This window comes from Odocoileus virginianus, chromosome 10 (genome assembly GCF_023699985.2).
Source record: "Odocoileus virginianus isolate 20LAN1187 ecotype Illinois chromosome 10, Ovbor_1.2, whole genome shotgun sequence".
Taxonomy (NCBI): Eukaryota; Metazoa; Chordata; class Mammalia; order Artiodactyla; family Cervidae; genus Odocoileus; species Odocoileus virginianus.
Genome location: NC_069683.1, coordinates 28,015,801 through 28,042,729, shown reverse-complemented (window position 1 = coordinate 28,042,729; position 26,929 = coordinate 28,015,801). Strand labels below are relative to the sequence as shown.

Below are 26,929 nucleotides of genomic sequence, written 5' to 3'. Positions count from 1 at the left end.
AATTTGACATCCTTCTACGTTCCATCCAAAATCAGTTGATCTTCCACAGCCAGCATCAGATCTTATTCATCTTTTGTATCCTTCACAGCGTGGGGAGGAGGTGGACTATAATATACGTGGTTCTGGAAATTAGTGGTCATGGGCTGGAGTTTTGACTTCATTGCTAATGGCCCAGTGGCTTTGGACAAGTTACTTAAACTCTTTTGGGCTTTTGTTTCCTCATTTTAAAATTGGATATAATAATGCCTACTTTGTGAGGTGGTATGGAGGGTTCGGAGCAGATTCTCAGACATGTATTGAACACCTACTACTTTGACATGCACTAAGCGAGATAATTTGAATTCAGCGAAGATCTGATGAGTACGTGTGACATGCCACATACTGTAGAGTGACTGTAGCCTGGTACCTGCTTATGGAACCGATGGTCTTACGGGAGGCAGTTATGGTATAGAGTGACAGTGCTACAATAGGAATGAGAGTGTAGGAGGATGTTGAGGGGCCACTTGTCCCCTCCTTTTTTGTTGGGGTCAAGACAGAGATGGCTTGTAGAAGGATATGGCATCTAAGTTGAGGCTTAAAGGCCTAGTAGAAGTAGCCAGTCAGAGGGAAGTGGGAGAGGAAAGACAGGGTCGAGAGGAAACACGATGCTTATGCAGAACCACTGTAGTTTTCTATACCTGAAAACTAGAGTGAGGGGCAGGAAATAATAATACAAGGAGTCAGACTCTATGCTTTGACTACTAGGATAAGTTTAGGCTTTATTGCACAGGGGAGCCACTGAAGATTTTGAAGCAGATGATTGAGATGATCAGAATTGTATTACAGAAAGATCACTCTGGCTGTGATGGTGAAAATGGATCAGACAGAAATAATCTGCACACAAGTCCATTATGAAGGAGAAATGTTGCAATGATTCAGGGTAGAAATGATAGTATCTGAAGTATAGAAATGGTATTGGGAATGGAGAAGAAGTACATGGGTTATAGAGTCATACCATCAAAACCTGGATGGTATGGTAGTGGTTAGGGACCAAGAGAGTGTGTTATGGTGGAGATAGGAGGGCGGTTCATGACATTAAGGATGATGGCCATATTTCTGGTTTGAATTGCTGGATGGGTGATGATACCATCACTAAGAATGGAAATAGATGAAGAGGAGTAAGCTTTGGGAGAAGGGAAAAGTGATGAATTGGGTTTGGATATGTTGAGTTTGAGTACCAGATGGGGAGTCCAAGTGGAGATGTCCAGTGCAATAGATACGGGGGTCTAGAGCTAAGGAGAGAAATAGGAGGTAAAGATAGACATTTTGGAATCAGAGAAAATAGGTAATTGGGCTACAGCAGTAGATACAGTCATGCAGAGAGAATGTATAGGATGAAAGAAGAGCAGAAAGTTAAACTCTCGCCACAGTTAGTATCTGTGTAACCTTGGGCAAATTATTTAACCTTTCTGCTTCATTTTCCTGAAATGAAACTAATAATAGTATCAACCTCAGGGTTGTAGGGGCTTCCCTGGTGGCTCAGACAGGAAATAATCTACCTGCAATGCAGGAGACTGGGTTTGATCCCTGGGTTGGGAAGATCCCCTGGAGAAAGAAATGGCAACCCTCTCCAGTATTCTTGCATGGGAAATTCATGGACAGAGGAGCCTGGTGGGCTATAGTCCTGGGGTTACAAAGAGTCAGACACGACTGAGTGACTAACAGGGTTGTAAAGGATTAAGTGAATAAATACATGTAAAGCACTTAGAACAATGCTTAGCACACAGTAAGCGCTATTTAAGTAATAGCTATTTTTTAAGAGGTCTTGCCTTGAGAATCCCAGGGACGGGGGAGCCTGGTGGGCTGCCGTCTGTGGGGTCGCACAGAGTCAGACATGACTGAAAGCGACTTAGCAGCAGCAGCAGCAAGGGGTGGACAGAAAAAGAGGGACCTAAGCGGGAGCAGCTAGAGATAAGAGGAAAGTCACAAGTGTATGGAGTTCTAAAAATTTAAGAAGACAGTTTCAAGAAGGAGGGACTAGCTGATAGTATCAGACCTTGTTGAGGAGGGGGATGTAATAGGAACTGAAAAGTGATGGCCTCAGTAAGAGCAGTTTCAGTGGTGCGGCCAGATTCTGGTCACCTGGGTAGATGGGGATATAAGGAAGTGAGAGAGCAAATAGGGACAACTTTCTAGGAAATTTAATGGTAAAACAGGAAAAAGAGAGGTTACCTGCTACAGAGGAATTGAGACTTGGGGGTGGGGGAAATGTATCCATTTTTAAAGTTGAGAATGCCTTGAACTTGTATTATTAGTAAAGAGCCATAAAAAGAAGAAATGGTTGAAGATACTGGCAGAGATGGATTAACTGATACAGTTGGGTCTATATCCAGGTAGATATAGAATTGCCAAAAATAATTTCTGTAAGTTCCATGAGAATAGGGATCGTCTATTTTGTTAACCACTGTATGCCTAAAATGGTGCCTGGTAACTATTAAATAAGTGATTGTTGAGTGAATTAATGGTAGACATTGGCTCTTTTTTTTTCTGCTTAAAACCTTGAATGTAATAGGCATGCAAATATTTATTAGATAAATAAATACAATTATACTGCTAAAGAGTAATTTATGTCTGGTGTCTTTTAGAGAAGGATTATAAGAAAACATAAACACCCTGATATGTTTATGTAATCTGTTAGATTTCAAAAATAATCTGTATTAAAATCTAGTTTTGGCATGTCAAGCTCTAAAAATCAATTCTATTGTGTCTAGCAAGTAAGGAAACTAATATAAAAGTGACACAAAAGTCCAAAATCAAATTTGCATAGAGACCACTAAAATAAACATGGCAAGTAGAAATGTGATAGTAGGAAGCAATTCAGTGAAACTTTACTTAAATACTTAAAATATCCTCAGTAGAAATGTGAAGAAAATAATAAATAAAAAAGAAATGTAAAGAATTTATTTCCAATAAAGAAGTTTGTATTTGGTCCTGAGAATTATGGGTCAACTGAGATCTGACTCATTGTTTCATGTGTTTTAAGAAGTGCTATGACAGGAAGAAAGCTGAAATTTTAGATTGAGCAGATTCTTCTCTCTTCAGACATGTTCCCAGTCTAACTTGGTCTCTTCCTCATTGCCAGTTCCTGGTCCTGACCCTAAGGTGTGGAAATGTAGACCAAATGGAGAAAGAGTTGTCTTGGGGCCAACTTTAGATGCTGACAATGAAATAAAACATTGCTCTCTTTCCTTGTACATGGAAGCATTGCAGGGCCAGAGAGGAAGAATGGTGGGTGAAAGGAAATGATTTCCGTCTGTTCTTGAGTCTGATGCACAAAATATTTGTGTTAATGTGAGGTTTTTCTATGTAGACTGTAATAAATCAGTGGAAGGTTTTTGGAGCTGTGAACTCTTGCTTGGGGCTGTTCAGCCTAAAGTTACTTCAGAAATTAAATGATTTTATCCAGGTTTTTTCCCTTAGGCCAGTTAATCTCAAAGTTGTGCCTGGTTGATTTCTAAGGTAATTGCTATCATTACGTAGTTTCTTAACCTCCATCTTCTCCCATCCCAAGGTGAGATGATACACTAAAGAAGAGAGAGAAGCCAGAAGACTCACTTTCCATGTCTTAAATAATCTCTCTTTGAATCTATATTTGTATGTGCCAGGTCTTGTCTTAGGTACCTGAAATACAAAAGATGAATAATACACTTACCTTCAAGGAGCTCTCACCTATCCTCAAGAAGCAAAAGACTGAGGGAAGTAAAATGTTGTTCTTTGTCAGGAACTGTTGGAAAACTTTGCTTTAAGTACAGCCATTTGAAAAGGATGGATCAGTTACCCATTTACAACATAGAACACTATATTATGGATTTTTGTGAAACAGGCACATCTACGATGATTACAGAGGAAGAGATGAATGTTCCCTTTAATATGGCATGCAAATTGTGCCAAATTTTTCACTTGGCTATGGGCATACTTCTCTGGTGCTGTTAGTTGAGATTATTATAAATTATTAACAAATGACTATAAAGGACCACAGGTTATAGGAGCTAGTGGCTCTGTTCCCAGTTTATTCCGTGTTCTAAAGCATGATCCATTCTGGTCAGGAGAGTTGCCAGGAAATTTGTTAATATTTAAAGCTTTAATTTTGATTCAGTCAATATTTATGGTATATCTAGCCCTGTAAGGTGGAGGTCTTTAAAAATAAAGAGATAACCATTTGGTTTACCAAAGTTGGTGAAATTACTAATACTTTCTTATTGTTTGGTATATTCTTACTATTTTGAATTAGGATGCTTTTTTCAAAAAAGCAAAAATACCCATAGTTTGGTAGAAGATACCTGTTTTCAGTCTTAGTTTTATTACCAACAAGATGTATAATCTAGGACTTCACTCTCCTCTCTGTAGTACTTGTTGCACAAACTCATTTCTAAAATCCATTTTAGTTCTAAAATTTCCTAATTTTATAGTATTTGGTTAGAAAGTATTGTGTAGAAGAAGCAAGAGTTTGAAAATAAGGTTTGATATTGACAATTAATTTAATGTAACATTTCTCTCCTCAGGTTTAGTGCCATCCAGTGTGCAGCTGCAGTCCCTAGAGCCCCTGCTGAATCCTCATCTTCTGAAACGTTTGAGCAGTCAGATCTTCCGGTATCACCTGAGACACAAGCCAGTAATGAGTTGACCACCAATGGTCATGGCCCATCTATCCCCAAACAGAGTTCCCAGCAGCCCAAAGGAATCATGGGCATGTTTGCTTCTAAAGCTGCTTCTAAAGCCCAAGATGCCAATAAGGAAACCAAAACAGAGGCTAAAGAAGTAACAAATGTAAGTCTTCTATAAAAAAATGTGCTTTTACAGCTCAGAATGGGTAACTAGAAAAGCATTTAATAATTCCAGTGGTTGTAGTTTAATTATATAAGGTTCTGATATTTAGTTCTAGTTTTTTCTACCTTGGTGTAAATCATTTAATTCTTGGGCCGATAGTTTGATCTTTAAATCCTCATTTTCCGTTCTGTGATCATCTTGTTAAGTACTTTGGATGTCGTATTGCTGTTAAGTGGTGGAACCAGAATTCACTTCCACTTACGATGATTACAAATGTAATGTTCTGGGGTTTTTTCCCCGTTTTGTACCATACTGCCTCTGATCTGTTTTAATTCTGTCAAAGTAAGTAGTTTTTAAATATAATAAAAAAATGTTTAGACACATTCATGGATAATAATTTTATAAAAACTATGAGAAACTAAGCTTTGGAGATGAATACCAAACACTGTATGGTCTGGCTTTGTTCTTATACCTAGTATCTGTACACATTTTGGCATGAGGCTCTATGATCACGACAGTGTGTTCTACTGTTGACATTTTGGACTGTTTCTTGAAGAACAGCCTAAACACAGAAAGAAAAATCATGTGTGTTTTCTTTTGCTTTGCTTTCAGGCATCTTCGGTAGGCCCCAAGGCACCAGGGAAAGGGAATGTCATAAGCAATTTTTTTGGAAAAGCTGCTATGAGTAAGCATGTTCTTACATTCCTTTGACTAATATGTGAATGTTAATATAATAACCTTTTATCTGAGGTGAAGACCACCTGTCCAGTTTTTACCCATCTAACACACTACTATGTGGTTTTCCTACATCCTGACATAAATTTGCAGTCTACAAACCTGTGTATTGATGAACATAACCAACTGGAACAGTGGATTTTACGGGTGAGCTGATTTGGTTGAGATCTCCTGAAGGATAGTTTACTTATTTCTGATTTTACTTCCTGACTTGGAAAGAGAATTAAATATTTGTTTCATAGGGTTCTTGAAAATGAGTGATTAAAAGGGAAGTTGCTTGGTTAAACAGTGCAGTGTTAATATCTTGGATGCTTTGTCAATTTGCCTGGTATGATCATTTTTGCCTCTGTTTTCCAAGGGGCTACAAAAACAAATTTTTTGCCTTTCTTATTTTTGCAGATTACTTACAGTAATGAACTAGACCTCGGTTTGAATTAGGAGGGCCCAGGTAGTAATGGCCATTTATAAATGTTTACATTTTGAGAAAGCAAATCTCCTTTATTTAAAAATATATATTTGGATGAGACTTCTTTCAAATAAAAAGAACCAATAATCACATATTTCCGTACTTCTCATATCAAATACACATCCCCTGAGGGTATGTGGCCAGAATACCAGGAAGAATGCAGGAGTTGCAGGGTAATTATGGCACACTTCTTGGAGCATAATGCTTTACAAAGATTTTGTGGGAAGCATTTTTGTTACATGCCTATGCAAGCAAAATTAGTCAGAAATCTGCTTTTCTGTGATGGTCATAATGGTAGTTAGGGGATAGATTGGGGTGATAGTTTTTTTATTTTCCATAAAAGCCATCAGAAAACATTTTTATATTCTGAAAAAAATGATGAAAATTTGCTACTTTCAGGTTACTGGGAAAGCATGACTGTATTATTTCAGGCCCAATGCATAAGGCCAGTGCAGGAGATACAAGAGATGTGGGTTTGATCCCTGGGTCAGGAAGATTCCTTGGAGGAGGAAATGGAAACCCATTCCATTATTCTTGCCTGGAAAATCCCATGGACAGAGGAGCATGGAGGGCTACAGTCCATGGGGTTGCACAGAGTCGGACACGACTGAGCACCTGTACACACAGTGCATGAGGAGGGCTCTCTCTGTGGAAACATATCATGCTGAGGTCTATCATCTTATGAATGGATAAGCAATATGTGATAGATGTATATTTTTCAGCCATAAAAAGCAATGAAGTACTGATACATGCTACAAAATAGATGAACCTTGAAAATGGCAAAATAAAAGAAGCTGAACACAAAAGGCTACATGTTATATGATTCCATGTATACAAAAGGTTCAGAATAGGCAAACCTATAGAGACAGAAAGTCTATTAGTGGTTGTTAAGGGATGGTTTGTGGAGTACAGGATTTCTTTTAGAGGTGATGAAATGTTCTAAAATTGGATAGTGGTGTTGGAATTAAGCACTGAATTGTACAGTTTATAAGGGTAAATTTCATGATATATGAATTCTGTCTCAGTAACAAGCACCTTAATGTTTTATATATTTTTAAAAATTGCAGCATTGGTGACAAATTAGAAAGTCGTCATCTGTTATCTTTCTTTGCTTAAAAAGGTGTTTCATATTTTTTTGAGTATAAAAAGGAGATGCTTTTCTGCTGTCATAATTCATAAGCTGCGTACTCTTGGGAAACATCTTTAATCCCTCTGACTCTTAATTTCCTCATCTAACAAATGAGAATGTTGGTACTTCATAAATTTGTATTCATTTTTTTCTTAAGACCTACTTTTACTATCATTTGGCCTGGGGGCTATGATATAATGAGGGATTAGCAGGAGGCAGAAATGAAAACAGTTTCAACTAGAGTGGTAGTTGGAAAGGAGAAATGTTCTCTTGACTAGACCATGAGCTCTGTTAGGACGAGGACTGTTTTTCATCCCTTTAGCCCATGTTCCTAATATATTACCTGGCACTTAGTAAACTGTCAAAGGAATGATAAATTAATATTGCACGACGGGGTTATATATCATCTGCTATACTTTATTTATAGATAAACTTAAAGTCAATTTGGACTCAGAACAAGAAGTGAAAGAAGAAAAAAAAGTGGAGCAACCTCCACTGTCTGTCACGGAACCAAAGCTGGCAGCCCCTGTGGGCCTGAAGAAATCTAGCAAAAAAGCAGAGCCTGTTAAGATGCAACAGAAAGAAAAAAAGAGGTAGGAAAATTTTGTTGCTTGTGAGGGAAGAGTGTCTCTGCTGGGGGTGAAAAGGTCTGTTTGGGCTTATTGACAGGCAGGCAGTTTTCAGTTGAGTACTAAATCCTACTTAATGCCTTAGGGATACAGCTGTATAACCAAAATGAAGAGAGACGCTCCATAGCTTATCTAGTGAAGCAGAACTTGAATCAACCAGTTTGGATGATGTAGAGCTCAAAGCCAGTTTTTTGGGGCTCCATTGATATAAATTGATTGTCTTTCCCCCGTTACTTCATTTTATATTCGTGGACATGGCACAAGTGTGCCTGAGTATATGTCTCTGTGTCTGTTTTTCACCTTAGATTGCCAAATGAGGGGTTACTGTTTCCAGTGAAATTTAAGAGAAAAAGTTCTTTGTTTTCTTTTTGTATCAATGAGTTTATTTTTCAAGTGGTAAAGTGTAATTAGAAAAGAAAATAAAAAGCACACAAGCTGTTAAAAATGAATCCAGGAATTTGAGACACTACCTCATAGTTGGTAGGAACTAGTCTGTTGAAAGAAATTCTAAAGGACACTGTCAGCACTGATAGGCCCAGCAATACTTGACTTTGGTGGCAAGGTTGTGGCTACTCTATTAGAAAACATAAACAAAATGCTGAAGTTGCAGAGGGTCAGAGCTCTGTCCAGCGAGCCTCACCTCCTCAGAACGTGTGATATGGATGGGTTAAAATGTCTCCTACCATGAGTACAACACTCATTGATGGTTATTGCCAGGATCACATTCAGCATTTCACCACCAAGTGGGATGTTAACTGTGTGTTTTTAACACATGGTCTTCCCTTGTGGTTCAGCTGGTAAAGAATCCGCCTACAACGCAGGAGACCTGGGTTGGGAAGATCCCCTGGAGAAGGGAAAGGCTACCCACTCCAGTATTCTGGCCTGGAGAATTTCATGGACTATACAGTCCATGGTGTTGCAAAGAGTTGGCATTTTAATACATGAACTTTACCAGATTCAGGAAGTTCTTTTCTGTTCCTAGTTTGATGTTTTATAAAATGAGTGTTGAATTTTGACAGATACTTCTACATTTATTGAGGTGAATGTATGGTGTTTATAAATGAGTTGAATTTTGACAGATACTTTTCCTACATTTATTGAGGTAAATGTATGGTGTTTCTGTTAATTTGGTGAATTATACTGACTGGTTCTCAAATTTTAAACCAACCTTGCATTCTTGAGATAAACCCCACTTGGTCATGATGTATTATCCTTTTTATATATTGATAGATTTGATTTGTTAATGTTAAGAATTTTTTGCATCTATGTTTATGGGGGTATAATCAGTTATATTATCTTTGCTGGTAGTCTTTACCAGATTTCAGTATCAAAGTTATGCTTCTTTCATGTGATTAGTTAGGAGGAGTTTTCTTCTTCCTCTGTTTTCCAAAAGAGTTTATGTAAGATATGTATTATTTTTTTCTTAAAAATTTGATAAAATTCACCAGTGGATCTAGGCTTGGAGTTTTCTTTGTGGGAAAATATTTATTATGAATTTGATTTCTTTAAATAGAACTATTCAAGTATATCTTTATTCTTTTGTGGTCAGTTTTTAATGTGTTTTTTTAAATTTATTTATTTATTTTTAAAATATGGAACGCTTCACGAATTTGCGTGTCATCCTTGCACAGGGGCCATGCTAATCTTCTCTGTGTTCCAATTTTAGTATATGTGCTGCCAAAGCGAGCACTTGAATCTCTTTTTAAAAGAATTTATTTCATCTAAGTTAAAATTGTTCTTAATCTATATAACCTTATTCTTTGAATATCTATAGAATCTGTAGGTATTGCTACAGATTTCTTCTTTCATTCCTAGTACTGGTAATATGTACTTTTTATCAATCTTGTAAAAGTCTTACTAATTTTATTAGTTTTCTTGAAAAATAATTTTTACTGTTTTAAATTTTCTATTTCATTGATTTCTGCTCTTTATTTTTCCTTCTACTTTGGGTTTATTCTTTTTCTAGCTTAAGGTAAAAAAATGTATTGATATTTGTTATGTAAGAAATATGGTTGAAGGTAAAAACTATGTCTTGTCCTTATTTGTGTCTGTAACACACAGTAGGCCCTTGATAAATTATTGTTGATTGAATGAATAGTGTGGTGGAGTATCCAGATAGAAGAGCTAAATGATGTCAAGATGGATTTAGGTTTTTTTATTATGTTATTGTTGCTGTTCAGTTGCTAAGTCGTGTCTGACTCTGCGACCTCATGGACTGCAGCACACCAGGCTTCCCTGTCCTTCACTGCCTCTTGGAGTTTGCTCAGACTCATGTCCATTGAGTCGGTGATGCCATCCAACCATCTCATCCTCTGTCGTCCCCTTTTCCTCCTGCCTTCACTCTTTCACAGTATCAGTCTTCTCCAGTGAATTGGCTCTTTGCATCAGGTGGCCAAAGTATTGGAGCTTCAGCATCAGTCCTCCCAATGAATATTCAGGGTTGATTTCCTTTAGGATTGACTGGTTTGATCTCCTTGCTGTCCAAGGGACTCTCAAGAGTCCTCCAGCACCACAGTTTGAAAGCATCAGTTCTTTGGCACTCAGCCTTCTTTATGGTCCAACTCTCACATCCATATGTGACTACTGGAAAAAACCATAGCTTTGACTATATGGACCTTTGTCAGCAAAGTGATGTCTCTGCTTTTTAATACACTTTGTAGGTTTGTCATAGCTTTTCTTCCAAGGAGCAAGCATCTTTTAATTTCATGGCTGCAGTTACTATCCACAGTGATTTTAGAGTTAGAATCACCTTAATGTTTTCTGCCTGTGCCTTTGTTCATATTGTTCTTTCTTTTTAAAATTATGTCTCCCTTTTCTATCTGATAAACTGTTTAGATTTTGAAGTTTTAAAATAAGAGTCATGTCACTTAACATTTATTTGTTCAGAAAAATTTATCATACTGTATTTTATAGTCAGTGGTATTTGTATCTGTTTTTCCTGCCAGAGCTTTTTGAGACCAATGGTACTTTTTTTGATCTTTGCATCTGGGTGTTTAGCAAAAATTCTTTATGTAAGTAGTAGCTGCTTATTTAATGCTTGTTGAATGACTGAATCAACAATCATTCAACTGTTGCATTCATAATGCTTGTTGAAGTAAGGAATGAATTATGAATGCATTCATAATGCTTGTTGAGTGACTGAATCAAAAGTAGGGGAAGTAAGGAATTTAGAGAAATTTTCAATAACCTGGTAAGTAGCTTACAGTAGTCTTTAGAGAGCTAGAGGAAGTTTTTATTCTGAAGTGACTTAGTTGTGTGTGGTCAGTTAGCAGAGTATCCTTTGGGTCTTTTATGACTTTTATTTTCTACCCTCTGGAATTAAATTCATGAATTATGAAGCAAGGCCGATAGTAGCATATGAGTACTTATATTTTTATTTTGTGTAACATGCTTAAATTATTCCCGAATGACAACAGGAGGAAGCAAGTGGAGTTATCTGATGATGAGACGAAAGAAACTGAAAACATGAAGAAAAAGAGGAGAAGAATCAAACTTCCTGAGTCTGATAGCAGTGAAGATGAAGGTGGGCATTGCTAACTTTTTTATTTTAAATTTTAATTTAAAGTTTTAATTTTTGGCTAGTGGGATTGTCTCAGTCAAATTGGGATGCTATTATAAGAATACCATAGACTGGGAGGCGTAAACCACAGGACTTTATTCCTTACAGTTTTGAAGGCTGAGAAGTTCAAAATCAAGGTACAAGCTGATTCAATTCCTAGGAGAGGCTCTTTTCCTCATTTGTAGAAGAATACCTCCTTGCTGTGTTCTCCATGGTAGAGAAAGAAAGAAATCTTCTTTGTGTCTCTAATCCCATTCATTATGATCCTGTCCTCATTTTATCCCCCAAAGGTCCTCTTCCTGCTACTACTGAGGATTTGGGCTTAAACATACAAATTTTGAGGGAACACAAATATTCGGTCCACAGAAGGATCAGTTCTTCTTATGATGACTTTAGCTCAAGAAGCTAAAAAGTTGCTTATTATGGGTTGCAGTGACAGTAGTAATCCTAGCACTGAGAGACACAATGTACCTATTTCTGTTCAAAATCAACTTTAACCTTTTAACAAGAACCATAATCTTCTGGTAATTTGTGAAAGTAGCAAACACAAAAAGGAGGAGAATAAGGATTATTATTATATTTATTATCAAGGACGTTTTCCTTTTTAAAAAATAAAATGGAGCTCTTCCTTTGGGTGTTTGGTATGGACCTAACAGAAGCAGAAGATATTAAGAAGAGGTGGCAAGAATACACAGAAAAACTGTACAAAAAAGATCTTCACAACCCAGATAATTACAATGGTGTGATCACTCACCTAGAGCCAGACATCCTGGAATGTGAAGTCAAGTGGGCCTTAGAAGGCATCACTACGAACAAAGCTAGTGGATGTGATGGAATTCCAGTTGAGCTATTTCAAATCCTGAAAGATGATGCTGTGAAAGTGCTGCACTCAATATGCCAGCAAATTTGGAAAACTCAGCAGTGGCCACAGGACTGGAAAAGGTCAGTTTTCATTCCAGTCCCTAAGAAAGGCAATCCCAAAGAATGCTCAAACTCCCACACAATTGCACTCATCTCTCACGCTAGTAAAGTAATGCTCAAAATTCTCTAAGCCAGGCTTCGGCAATACATGAACCAAGAACTTCCAGATGTTCAAGCTGGTATTAGAAAAGGCAGAGGAACCAGAGATCAAATTGCCAATATCTGCTGGATCATTGAAAAAGCAAGAGAGTTCCAGAAAAACATCTATTTCTGCTTTATTGACTACGCCAAAGCCTTTGACTGTGTGGATCACAGTAAACTGTGGAAAATTGTGAAAGAGATGGGAATACCAGACCACCTGACCTGCCTCTTGAGAAACCTGTATGCAGGTCAGGAAGCAACAGTTAGAACTGGACATGGAACAACAGACTGGTTCCAAATAGGAAAAGGAGGACATCAAGGCTGTATATTGTCACCCTGTTTATTTAACTTATATGCAGAGTACATCATGAGAAACGCTGGGCTGGATGAAGCACAAGCTGGAATCAAGATTGCCAGGAGAAATATCAATAACCTCAGCTATGCAGATGACACCACCCTTATGGCAGAAAGTAAAGAGGGACTAAAAAGCCTCTTGATGAAAGTGAAAGAGGAGAGTGAAAAAGTTGGCTTAAAGTTTAATATTCAGAAAACTAAGATCATGGCATCCGGTCCCATCACTTCATGGCAAATAGATGGGGACACAGTGGAAACAGTGTCAGACTTTATTTTGGGGGGCTCCAAAATCACTGCGGATGGTGACTACAGCCATGAAATTAAAAGACGCTTACTCCTTGGAAGGAAAGTTAATGACCAACCTAGATGGCATATTAAAAAGCAGAGACATTACTTTGCCAACAAGGTCCGTCTGGTCAAGGCTGTGGTTTTTCCAGTGGTCATGTGTGGATGTGAGAGTTGGGACTGTGAAGAAAGCTGAGTGCTGAAGAATTGGTGCTTTTGAACTGTGGTGTTGAAGACTCTTGCAAGTCCCTTGGACTGCAAGGAGATCCAGCCAGTCCATCCTAAAGGAGATCAGTCCTGGATGTTCATTGGAAGGACTGATGCTGAAGCTGAAACTCCAATACTTTAGACACCTCATGCGAAGAGTTGACTCATTGGAAAAGACTCTGATGCTGGGAGGGATTGAGGGCAGGAGGAGAAGGGGACGACAGAGGATGAGATGGCTGAATGGCATCACGGACTCGATGGGCATGAGTTTGAGTGAACTCCGGGAGTTGGTGATGGACAGGGAGGCCTGGCATGCTGAGATTCATGGGGTCACAAAGCGTTGGACACGACTGAGCGACTGAACTGAACTGAACTGAACTTCCTTTGGGTACCTTCATGTGTGTCTTATAAAATGGATGAGATTGTAGACATCAAGGATAATGGTGCTGTTTTGTATCACATAAGTAAAACCACACTAAGATCAATCTGCATTGTTGTTGTTGAAAAGGAATGACACTGTGGACCTTCCTAATTTTAAGTTGTAGACACTGTTATAAAATAAGTGAACAGAGTAAGGGCAAGAATCTCGCCTGAAAAATTAATGTGCCTTTTAAGAGAATATCAAGTAGTCTAAGAGCCAATTCAAGTATTCGTCCCAAATTGGGTAAACGAAAATATATAGAAAAAAGAGGGACTTCTCTGATGGTCCAGTGGTTAAGACTGCACTCCCAGTGCACGGGGCCCAGGTTCAATCCCTGGTCAAGGAACTAGATCCTACATGCAACTAAGATTCTTCAAGCACATGTCAATGAAGATCCCTTAGTGCCACAACTAAGACCCAGTACAGCCAAGTAAGTTTTTTTTTAAAAAAGACCAAAGAGAACGACTCCTGGGTTGGACTGATATGCCATATGACTTCAACTCTGAAAAGCCTGCTCTGAGAACCGGTGGTGAAAAGCTTGAGCTGCTATGATTGATTCTCCATGAATTCATGGCATAGAAAGCATTTTAGGAAATGGCCAGAACTCTCATCCAAAGGGATTCAGCATCATATAAAGGTAGACAAAGGCAAACAAACTGAAAGATTCTTTAAGAGATTAAAGAAAAATGAATGCAAAAAAAAGAAACCTGCTATGCTGTTGAAGGACAGAGCTAAACTTGTTAAACTCCAGTCTTACCAGAAACTACTGTAAGAAGCACTGAAAGTGGTAACAGAGGCAATCCAAACTGGGATGGGGGGGTGGTATTAACTCAAGTGAGTTGAGAAACAAATTATATATATAGATGACAGTCACACAAAGGAAATGAACAGACCTAAGAAACTGTACAAGCAAGTTGACTGTGTCTATGGCAGAGCTGCATCTTTGACTCCTCCCTGGACTTAGGGTTTTTGTTGACTGTGAAACAGATAGGGAGGATGCTGAATCCTCATTCCATGTCATTTATCAAAATGCTTTAACCAAGACCACAGAAAGGAAGATTTCAAAGTGTATAGATGAAACAGCCCTCAAGGAGCATTCTGATTGGTTAAGAGTTGAGGAAATAGAGGCAACTCTGCAGACACACAGGAAAATAACTTAGGAGGTAACTTAGGAATGTGTGCTAACTGGAGTAGTCATCCCTAATTCCAACCAGGGAAAGAACTTGAGGAAGATTCTAGATAAGTCTTTGAAACCATTAGCCTTAATATACATTAAAAAATAAACTAGATACTCTAGTATTAGTGAAGGAGTCAGCTGTAATGCTGTGATTGATTGACACTCTTTACATACTTCTGAAATACTCTCTATAGTTCTGATCCTTAGCTCACAAAAATGATACTCTCAAGTGACAAGAAATAAGAGTGGGGTTATTTAGCCTAGAAGGGAGAAGAAATGTGAAAGAGGAGGTGGACAGCCTATAATAACATGATATAGAGCAGAGACTCTCAGATTTTTTTTTTTCTGGGAAAGATAATTTTTGGCATCTGACTAAATTTATAAACTATTGCCATTTTATTCCTAAATTTCTTCTTTGTCTCAGAGCCAATGGGATTTTACTTTAAACTTTCATACAGTCTCTAACCTACTGTTGCTTTATTTCTGCTATGCTGAACATGTGCTGTTAGTTCAGTATAATATCTTCAGCTAGAAGTTAGCAGCAAGAGTGGAGCAAATGGCAGAGACTTTGGAGTCAGACAGACCTGGGTTTAAAATCTTACCTCCACTACTGACTGTGTGACTTTAGGCAGGTTACTTAACTTCTTCAGTTCCTTGTTTTCTCTAAGATAGGATGTTATCACATAAGATAGGCCTTTTATGAACATCAAATAAAATGCTGTTTCAAAAGTGCCAGGACAATACTTAACATATAATCAGTTTTCTTAATGTTCACCCCACTTTTCCTGTTGAAATTCAGTAAGCGTTTAATGGTAATAATATACTTGTGAAAGTACCTTCTCTCGGAAAATTCCCTTCAACTTCATATTCTTAACTGTATACCTGAGAAAGTATTCCTTTCTCTTTCTCCCTGTCAGGATCATAAGCACCGTTAGCAGTTCTGTATACTCTTTTTGTAAAGTAAAGAAAAGCCAGACCCAGAAAGAAATAACATTAAGAGTAATATCTATATTGCTAGGAAAAAGTAGTTTTAACTGGTATGTTTCAGTCTTTGCTACCGTTTTCAGTCCTTGCAAATTGTTTATAGAGAATGGTAAGCAAATGACCCACCCCCACCCCTTTTTTGAAGGTTAAGATAAGTAGTTTAAAAAATTTCCTAGGAAGCTATGAATGGTTTCCAGGAATTCTAATTACCCATCTCTTCCAGAAAACTGATAAACAGTGGTTACATTGCTAGATCCCTGCAATTATCTTTACCACAGTTCTTATTCTGCCCCAGTGAAGGGTGCTTTCCTGGGATAAGTGATGTTTCACTACTTGAGTACCTTTCATCTGAAGAGCTGCAAAATCAGTTACAAATATATTTAAAACACACCAATATATCCATCATTACATAGCTTATATCACTAAAAATATGTTGAAGGAGTATGGTCATCTTGGTAATAGAGACTAAGGCAGACAGACATGGATTCTAGTATATGAATGTGGGCAAGTTTTGTTTTTTTTTTTTTTTAATCTCTTTGAACCTTGGTTGTATAAAACAAATAGTAGTAGTGATTTTTGTGGGGTTATTATAAAAATGAATGATTAATGTTTGTAAGCCCAGAAAATTCTAGTTGTTTTCCCTATCCTTTCTTAAAATATTACAATTTTTAAAAAAATTTAAGTAATACATATATACAATTTCAAAAATCAGATAAAGTACAAGAGTTACATATTAATAGTAACCTCTCCTATCATACTGAACCTAATTGACTGATGCTTCTCTTGTCAGCTTTTTCCCATCCACCTTCCATCTTCCAAGGGTTTGTTGAAATTTCTTATTCCTTAAGAGCTCTTGGCTTCTGTGATGTTCTCTTCCCTATTATGAGGGGTTTACAACATTTCTTTCCTTTATTATTGTTATAATGTTTCTCCGTGAGGATGTGTGAAAGGGAGAGGGAGGCATATGCTGCATCTTCCTTGACTTGGAAGCTCCTCATCCCAAATATAGTTCAGAAAATGATTCTTTTATTAAAAATGTTACTGTATATTCAGCACTAGGGAAATGGTGGTGCCTCTGCCTGTATGGAGCTTAGTTAGAGTCTGAAGGGGGACTCTAAACAGCTCCATACGTGCAGTGAGAGGGGTCTTATTAGACAGTGCCACTGGGATTATGTGTTTTCCTTGGTTAAGTCAAGTGGCTGCAGAACTGGAAACAGAATAAGAACTCATAAATTTATGACTGAGCACTCAAAATTCCTTTTCTTTGGCGTCCTCACTGCATAAACTTCTCTCCTGCCACTGTAGCTCATTGCTTCAGAGCTTTCTTAATAGCTGCACCTTCAGGAAAATGGGTGCTTGGTTCTGGTGGTTTGACTGGACTTTTTCTTAGGCAAGCTCCCGTTGTGTTCTAGCCTCCCAGTGCTGGTTAATAGCTGGACCACTTTGCTTTCATGTTTCTATTTCCTAGAGCTTATAAAGTTTGGGGGCCCATTTCATACTTGAAGTGTGTAATTTATTGTTTCTTTCTGGCTGTTGTTCTGCTTCACCTCTTTAGGTCATTTGGCCTTGAACTCTCCACTGTCATAATTTTTAACACTGACCTAATGAGTTGGGAGAATTTCAATCCAAGACTTGTGCTAAAAATTTGAATACAGCCAGGAGATTCAGGGAGCAGGTGAGGCTAAGCAGCTCCCCAGTCCCTTGACCAGCAGTTTCTTTGCGGTAATTAAGCAATGGGTCAGCTGAGGATTTTCACTTCCCTTCTCATGGGCCTTAAACTAAGACCACTGTTTCTGGAACTGTTCGAAACTGATGGGATCCCTCTGGTGGTGCTCTCTTTTCAGGTGGTACCTCTTTCATAGCGATATTTCTCTCCTTAAAGTACTCTTTTCCTGCTAATCATATTAACGAGCAAGTCTTAGTTGTTAGAGCTATAATTGTGATCATTGTTTCAAAGATGATTCCACAACCCCACGATTTATGCTGTTCAATGTCAGCTGGAAAATTTAAGTCTAACAAACATCTCAGGTGATTGCAAATAATCCTTAAGTCACAGTCACAAAATCATTGTTACTATTACTGCATACAACTGAAGTTCAAAGAGATTTTTTAAAAACTTGCCCACATTCATATGTTAGGATCCATATTGGTCTGCCTTAGTCTTTATTATTAACCCAAGTGTTCTCCTTCAGTATGCTTTTAGTGACATAAGCATAAGGAATGATGGATGTGTTGGTGTGTTTCAAATGTAATGGAGTTGTAGCTCTTCAGTTGAAAGGTGCTCACACTTAGTATAATCTGAGGACTCTCTCCACTTACTTGATCTTAAGAAAATGTCTGTACCTTAGTGGTAGGCAGCATGGGATAGTTGAAATAATCAGGCTGTGGAATCAGACTGACTGGGGTTTAAAACTTCCTGCCTCAGTTGCAAGCTCTGTGCCCCTGACAAGCTAATCAACCTCTCTGAACCTCTGTTTACCCAACTCTATAATGTATGAATGATAGTATTTGTATCTTAGGTTTGTTGTGAGGAGAAAGTGAAGTAATGTCAGTGAAATAGATGACACATGGTAGATAATCAGTGGATATTTTTAAAACAACTGCATACCCTGACTTATCTATAAAATTAGAAGCTAGTTAAGATGATCTCTAAGGTACATTCCAGCTCTAATAATTTTTTTAATTGGACTATAATTGTTTTACGATGTCAGCTCTAATAATTTTCGATTCTTTGATTCTCTTTGTATGAAAATTGATAAAATGTGTATTTTAAAGATATCTGTCTAGTTATCTATATATTAATAGATAGATATATAACTGCAGAGTCCTGGATTGTCATGAATTACTGCTTGCAAAATACCCTTTGCTGGACATGGAAGTGTAGAGAACCAGTAGAGAGGGCATTGTACCAGACACTGCCGTAGTTCTCTTATCTAAGCTTGTTCCCTTATTTCAGTCATACCAGACTCTCCTGGAGCTTATGAAACTGAGTCACCATCCCCACCTCCTCCTTCTCCTTCTCCTGAACCAGTGCTGAAGACTGAGCCGGAGCCGCCTCCTGTCAAGGTAAAACTTCACTGGGATGTGTCCTTTATCGCCCAAGGATGAAGCCGCTCTGCTGTGTTAGTTCTCTGCTCTACACTTCACATGTGGCAGTAGCTGGCTCCTGTCTCATCCTGCTTTCCTGTAGGTGGTACAGAATGGGCATTCCCTCTCTTCTCACAGGAAGGGCAAGTTTAGCCATAGGGCATCATCTCAGGAATGTAGCCGATGTCAATCCTAGGGGCTCTTTAGTTTTTCATGGCTTCCAGTTTCAGAGCAGCTGTGCCATCCAACTTCTTTTGGCATTGTGCACAGTTAAGTGTAGCAGAGTTTGTGAAAGACAAACTATATTTGCAAGTAGAACAAACAACTTACATGTTTGTTGCTCTTCTAGAAAAGGGCTGCAAATGGGGAAATATAGTTTTCAGTAATCTTCAGCTGGGTCTTGTCTGCATCTTCGAGTGTAAATAATGAAGGATTGAGAAGATGGGCTTTTTTTTCCTTTATGATTATTAGTTTTCCTTAATTCATTTGACTGTCACTTAAATTCTGCACTAAATTCCTCATTAGCTTAAAAGAAAATGGAGTGAAAGACCAGTGGGGAGAAAAAGAAGTTGGTATAAGTAAAACCTTTTTAATACTAAGTTAGACAGTTATAATGTTGCAGTGTTGAGGCTGAACTAGCAGGTATCCACAGCAAGGGTGGATGCTTTGGAGACCTGCAGTCTAGGGGCCTTCCCTGGGCACTTCCAGTATCTGCTGTGGCCTTCCATTAAAGCCCTTACCACAGTGGACTGCAGTGGTCTGTTTTCCTTGTCTCTCTCCTCCAACTAAGGCCATTGTCCTATTGGTATTTTTAACCATGGTGCCTGCTCTCTCCAACAAAAGTTTGTTGACTGAATGAACACAATTCTTTGCTCAACATGCTGCTTTTCGTCTCATAATGAGGTATCAATGAGCATAACTTGTCTGTGGTTGGGCTGGTCCCCTAAAGGGAAATTTGTATATACCTTGTTTAACTGTTTATGCTCATAAAATATTGGAGGGTGATTGTTAAAAGATAAAAAAATTTTTGTTATTTTCTACAGCTTGATTGGTTAGTTTAATGTTGTATCCTCTGATCTTCCTGTGACCTTTTAGGGCTCCAATGGAGAAAACAAAAGAAAACGAAAACGTGTGCTAAAATCTAAAACCTTTATGGATGAGGAGGGCTGCATGGGTAAGAAAAAATTTTGGCTGCAGGGATAGAGTAATGACCGTAGAGAGCACCTTAACCCCTCACAGAGCAGAGCGCCTCATCCCCATGTGATGCTGTGCTGCGTGGCTGTGGCCCACACTGAGTAGCTGAGTATGGGGAACACTGCAGCTACAGAGGACCTGCTTCCTCTTTGGTTCATACACTTGAGATCTCGGATAGAAATTGCAGCATCTCTGGCTGGGGAGTTTCTTCATCTGTGGCGTGGAAGGGAAAATAGCCATTTTGCCTACACGTGAGATCGTTGTGAAAATTCACGTGAAGTAATAGATTTAAAAAAACACTTTCAAGATGGAAACCACAATACCAACTTTAAGTATTATCAAAGACACTGAGAAACAAGTGGGGCTGTTTTGAATGTTTATTTTATACATTTGAACTGTGGAAAAGAGGCTCCTGCAGATGATTAGACTCTGAAGAGAGTGTCAGGCGTCTTCTTCGTATTTTGTCCAATTTGTTCTGTAGAGGGGTATGACTTCCATATCACTTCCTGTGTTTCCTGTTTTATAAATCATGTTAGATAAAAGCATGTTCCTTTTACAGAGATCCAGAGGGAAAATAGAATTCAGGCTTTGAGTCATCACTTGAGTCCTGATGAAATGTTCAAATCCTGGTACTATCTTTTGTGTTTGTGAAGAGTTGTAGGTTTAGGCTCTTCAACATCTTGTTAGTGAGATGGCCCTAAAGTGTCATTTCTCTTTTCCTGTGACTCTTGCCACACCTCAGCTCTTGTAGAGAAGTATTTTTTCCCTTTCTTGATTTTCCTTTTCTGGTTCACATTTTTGTCTTAAAAAGGTTTAATTGACTATGAAGAACCAACGTTTCCAAACAGTGTGGTGGTTAAAACTAGTGAAGACATCTCACCGATCTTGAGCCTCTCTGGTTCCCTGCCTCACTTGTCTGAAAAGGCCTCTGCCATTTTCATTGTAGCATATGCTTGGGGAGTAAAATTCCTTACACAGGAGATTTTTGTCTTTGCAGTGCCAACTTTCTTGTGAGCCTGTGAATTCTGGACTTTGGTCTTGTTTTATTTGTTTTTGCTTTCAGTCTTCTAGTCATGAATTTCAAGTCTCTTGGTTTGACTGTTAATGGTAATTTATGTATTTACTGTTGAATTTTTAAATTCATTTTCATTTTAAATTTAAGAGGACAGAAGCATCAGTGCTAGTTTTTTCCTCCTGCTACCCCAAAAGAAAAGCATCAAAAATACCTTTAGAAGAGTTCATTGGGAATTTGTGGCTAATTACATATTGCTTTGTTCAAAACACAGTTCTCAAGTTTTGGCCAGGTATGGGATGTGAACTTTTTTGTACTCCTGTCTCCAGACAGGACTATTAAGAGCCTTGGATGCAACAATGAAAACTGTGCTCACATAGCACATTTTTTTTGAAAAGTTTTTATTCCAAGCTCAACTTAATGAATCTTGGCTCCTGTAACCAACAAAAGAGTTCTGCTTTCCTCTCTGCTCAGACTGTTCCAAACGCACCAACTCAGGGGGCTTGTCCTGTCCTGTGCTGGATAGCAGTTATTCTGCGGGTTTAAAAAGCTGATCTTTCCCTTTCTGTAAGTTCACAGCAGGGACTGGGGAGTTGGGCCCCTGAGATATGTGTGGGGTAGACTTCTGGACAGGGTAGATTTATAAGAGCAAAACAGTTGAGTGGAAAAGAATTCTGTTACCCCCACAAACTGGGCCTTTTTTTTTTTATGGCAGCCCAGAAAAGTGGCATGTTGTTCAGCTAAAATAAAGGTCCTGTATTTTTAAGTTGAAATCTCCTTTGTTCTGTAGTTTGAAGTAGCTACCGCTTTGAATATAGAAATGCTCCTTTTAGCTCTTAAGGGCTATAACAAGTGTTCTGCTTAAGAATTTCTGTTGATGCTGCCCTGACTGATTTTAACTCCTTTAAGCAATGGATTGCACAGAATTGGCAGTGAGACAGGCAATGGTTAGTCATGAAATAATGAGCTAATTGATGCTGAAGTTTAATATTATAGACATGCCACCAGTTTAATACAGAATATAGCTTATAGAGGAGCAAGTTTTGTAGTAAGTCCTGTCTTTTCTGTATGTGTAGATGGCTCTTCAGACTTACCTGAATTGAGATATTGAGTAATTAACAGGTCATAATTTTTTTCCAAAATCCAGTTATGTAGTACTTTGGCATCAGGATGGGGATGATGTTCTGCGATCATAATTGTTGCAGTATAAGCCTACCATGGAAGTTCTCTAAATATCTGAGAACAACATTTCTTACGTTTTGCTGAGTATATACATTACTTGAAGATCTTGCCACATTTTGAATTGTGATTCAGTAGGCCCTGGGGGTAGGACTTGAGATTCTGTGTTTCTAACAAGCTCATGGGAGATGCTAATGCCTCTGGTCTGGGAAGCCTTAAGGCCTCCAAGAATACTCAATATATATTTAAAACTTTTTAGTGTTTATTTAGCCTCCAAGTTGGCAGGAGTCAGCCAAAGTGAATTCTAGGCTCTTGAAAGTAATGATAAATCCTAGGAACTCTTGCGGGGTGGGGGTGGGAGGACGACTGTTAATTATGCAGCCTTAATAAGAATAGATGGATAAGGTGAAGGAATACTCCACTGCTAGCGCCAGTTGATCTCCAGCATGCCAATTGTGAGGGGAAAATATAGCATTAAAGAGAGCTTGCCAGAGATTACTGGATGTATTTGTACTTTCTCTGAGGTAGCAAATGACCTTTTACAGGGAAGCAACAAACAGTGATTCTCAAGGTGTGGTCCCCAGACCAGCAGCTTATCAGCATCACTTGGGAACATGTTAGAAAAGCAAATTCTCAGGTCCACCCCAGACCTACTGAATCTAAAACTCTGGAAATAAAGCCTAGCCATCCATGTTTAAACAAGGCTTCAAGTAATTCTGATACACATTAAAATCTGAGGTTAGGTAAGTGACTGACTAGGTATTAGAACATAGGTGTATTTGATTCCAAAGTCAATGCCTCTAGAACAGTTTGACATATTTTATTTGAAAGAAATGATCAATAGTTGACAGCTTAAAACTATTAAGGAACAGTTCTTTAATGGGAAAAAAATACCTTTCACTTTGCTCATTTGAATATTTATTATACATATTAGGTTACTCTGTTCTGCTATGAAAAGGTTCTCTGTTTTTCATCATTTGCTGAGAAAGGGTTTAGATGATGTTGGTTGTACAGCTGCTGCATCTCTCTAAAGTCACAGGAGGGTGGCATTGTACTGTTTCTTGTGGTTGCCGTGTACACTGCAGCAGTACTGGAGAACATTGTCGGTTCTGGAACATCATTGTTGGAAGCCATTGTCTGTGCCTGTGCCCTGTGGGGCTTTCTTATAGTGACTCCTCACTCATGTAAATTTTTTTAAAGTTTCCTGTGGGAAAAATTCAGTGAATTTTTTGGTAGGAGAAAAGGCAAAATATGCCCTTGGCTGAGAAGGAGTAAAAGCACTGGTAACTTTCTCATTTTATCATCGTCTTACCTTAAAACTATCAAGTTTGTCATCTGATTGAGTTTGCCTGAGATAGTATCTTCATGATGTAGACCACTACTAAATCTTGGGTCACTGAGAACCAAGAACTGAACAAGGGAGGAACTAACTAATCTCCAGTTCTCTGTACTTAGGACATGCAGACCCTCCGTGACATCAGGGCAGGGCTAGCCAGGAGGTACTGTGGCAGTGAGCCTAGCTAGACGGGACAGGGACTAGCAGGTCGAACCGAGATTAAGAGCAGGAAAACCAAAGATGGAAATGGCAGCACTGTGGGTCAGGGAGATGAGACTGAAGAAGTCAGTGAAAGCATGGAGGTAGAAGCAGGTGTTTGAGATCAGCAGACAGTTCTGATCCAGAGTTTAGGCAGTTAGCTAGCACAAAGGCCCAAATGCAGGATTTGGGCAATCAAATGACACAGGCCCACTTAAAGTCATGGTACACAGCAGTGACAGAATAAGGGGTAATGTTGATTATGAGCCACAGCTCAAGGCTGTGAGCTCAAGATACTGCCTACTACCTGAGTTGGGATCTGATCTCCCAGCAGTATTAAGCTGCAGTGATTGGTGAGCACACCTCCCTCGGTCAGTGGGACTGAGGGGATTGGAGTGAACCAGATAGCTTATTCTCTTGCGAGAGCAGTGTTCTAAATAACTCAACCCATTCATATCCTGTTTTTCCCCTTGTTCTACCAGTGACTGAGAAAGTCTTTGAGAGTGAATCCTGCACAGATAGTGAAGAAGAGCTTAAGATGAAGACTTCCTCTATCCATAGGCCTCCTGCCATGGCTGTGAAAAAGGAACCTAAAGAGGAACGAAAAGGCCCCAAGAAGGGAACTGCTGCTATGGGCAAAGCCAATAGACAAGTGGCCATTACTGGCTTCTTCGCGAGAAAGTGAACTGCCATCTCTGTTAGGTCAGAGATGTGGTGTGGTCAAGGGACAAGCCCAGGACGTGCAGACTCTCACTTACTGTGTAAGTTCATCCAGCGCCTCGCCTCACCTGTGTCGAAAGACTGTTCTTCCACCCTGCAAGGTTTATATGGCTTCTCGTTTTCAACAAAAAGGAAATCACCTGGACGCAAGAGGCAAAAGAATATTTGAAAAGCTGTTACCTTCTAATGACATTTTTTAAAGCACAATTTTGACCTGTCCAGGAGAAGATTTCACTCCAAAAATAAATTGGAACAGGTTTCTGAATTATCACTGAAGCCGTTAATGGCTAATCCACTGTGTCCTACGCATCTTCTGCCCTTATCCATCCATGTATGGCTCAGGAAGTGATCCTCCTTGTTCTTTTGTATTCCATGGACTTGTGCAGGTATTCTTTTATCCCTGAATTTTACTGGGTGTGTCTGTCATTCCCCCACCCTCCCTTCCCCACTGCCACCCTTCTGTGTAAAGTATTTTCTGTAAGTCTTTTAAATCTTGGACTAAGGCTGAGACAAAAATCTGCCTGTAACCCTCTTTTCTTCCATTATAAAGTACACTGACACCTGGCCCCAGACCAGCATGTTACTTGTGCTCTCGCCCTTTCTCAAAAGCTCTTCCTCTCTAGACCTTTACCTGCAATTAGTGGTTGGGGAAAGCCTGAGGCAGAACGCAAACAGAAAGCAATGCTGTATTCACCCCACCAGAAACTATAGTCAGCACTGATGATGTGAGAGGATTTGTCATGTTGCTGACATAGGGTGTGCTGTGTATTGCTCTTTGTGATTTTTGTCTCCTCTCCACTCTCCCTTTCCCACTCTCAAGACCTAGAGAGGGAAACCCACACAGTGAAATGAAGGCTAAAAAGAGAAGTCCCTTCTTACACACAGTGTACAGCAGTTAAGTAAAATTTCTCCTTTTCAAGGAACCTGAATGTTAGAAACAGCAGTTTTCCAGAAAGGTGTTGAGGAAGAGGTAAAGCACCTTGTCTGTCAGTCTCGCTCCTCTGTAATTTTAACTCCCCACGTGCTTAAAAGTAGAGGTTCCCCAAGAAGAGATGGAGAGAGCCAAGTCATTCATTGGTACATCTAAACATTTTCATTTTTTATTCGTGGAAAATCATTTATTCCAGTGAAAACGTGGAAGCAACTTCCCCTATGGCTGGACAGTGAGCTTGGGGGATGGAGGTGGTGTGGCAGTGACCTTGCACTGTGAGCTTTGAGGAAAGGAAAGGAACACAGGCTCAGCTGCTGGCCTGACTCATGACTTAACAGAGGAGGGATGTCTGACTTGCCTCTTGCTCCTTCCACCTTCGCCTGGTGTATGTCGTAAGTGATGCAGTCAGCCATCTACTGTTTAAGGTTAGGTTTGTGACTGACCTTGAATTAATAGGAGCTTCTTTAAGCAACTGTCACTCAGGCCCCTCCAGCTAGGCACCCCATGTTCTTGATTAAAACCAGAGGTTTGGGAGATGAGTCCTGGCGATATGTCTACAACTTGAGAAGACAGAGGCTTTGTGAGCAAGCTGAGTAAAGGTTGACATATTCCAAACCCCTTTCTTTTTAAAACGTAAAAGGACAGAGAGAAGGCTGGAAAGGCTGAACTTAAACCTTTACAAAAAAATTTCTGGAGAGGAATCCCTTTTAAATGGTTATTTTTGTCATTGCCTCTAGTCATTTTTCTAACTAGTAATGGAAAATTAAAAAAAGCAACAATCCAGTCGTTTTTAAAAAAATTACATTGGGATCTCAAATAAAATCACATTTCGAATTGGAAACCTCTGGTGCTGGTGGAGTTCTGTCTTTGCAAGGATAACGCAAATCCTGTGATCACTGTGCCCAGTATGCTGCCTACACTCTGAGCCATCTGTGAGGCTTGGTAAGTAGTAAGCACTGGCTGTTTTTTTTCTTTTTGTTTAAAAAAAAACCCTACCATGCTATTCACATGAGTTAAATAAATTTGAGAAGTTGTTTTAAAACAGTGCTTCAAACTGAATGTCTGATGAGTCTGTTATTTGACAGGACAGCAATAGTGTATGCAATTATTCAAACTCTGAACAGGAAGAAGGCTGGTTTTCAGTTTATATTGTTAAAATAGCATACCCATAGTCTGAGATGGACAAGTTATTTGCTGTCTTCATCACTTTTCAGCCCTGTGGGAAATCTTAGTTTTAGCCAACCTCATTTTTTAGTTCCTTCAGAAGAAAATCTTGTCCTGATCCTGCACATTGTATTAGTCTGGCTTCACCACTTGCTGGCTGTATGACCATGGGCAGATTTCTAAACCTCAGGTTCTTTATCAAACTAGAGCTCAGACAAGTTACCATGGATTGTCAAGGGTGAAGTAATTTATATACAGAATAAATTCAGAACACGTAGGTGCTTTGCAAATGAT

At 38.9% G+C, this 26,929-nt stretch overlaps 1 protein-coding gene and 1 non-coding gene across 4 annotated transcripts in view; one reads left to right on the top strand and one right to left on the bottom strand.

Annotated features, from left to right (window-relative positions):
- The window catches only part of POLD3 (DNA polymerase delta 3, accessory subunit), a 45,944-nt gene extending 19,431 nt beyond the window's left edge, over positions 1-26,513 (top strand). For all 3 annotated transcript variants that reach the window (XM_020879852.2, XM_070473259.1, XM_070473258.1), the window contains exons 6-12: positions 4,542-4,806; positions 5,419-5,491; positions 7,564-7,729; positions 11,182-11,288; positions 18,771-18,880; positions 19,997-20,075; positions 24,303-26,513. In XM_020879852.2, coding sequence (XP_020735511.2) covers positions 4,542-4,806; positions 5,419-5,491; positions 7,564-7,729; positions 11,182-11,288; positions 18,771-18,880; positions 19,997-20,075; positions 24,303-24,505 — 1,003 coding nt within the window. In that variant the 3' untranslated portion in view covers positions 24,506-26,513. The remainder of the gene's footprint in view (positions 1-4,541; positions 4,807-5,418; positions 5,492-7,563; positions 7,730-11,181; positions 11,289-18,770; positions 18,881-19,996; positions 20,076-24,302) is intronic.
- LOC139037302 (U6 spliceosomal RNA) lies at positions 9,352-9,455 on the bottom strand. The gene has a single exon (XR_011490123.1). It is a non-coding gene; the product is annotated as a U6 spliceosomal RNA (small nuclear RNA).
- Positions 26,514-26,929: the final 416 nt, after the last annotated feature.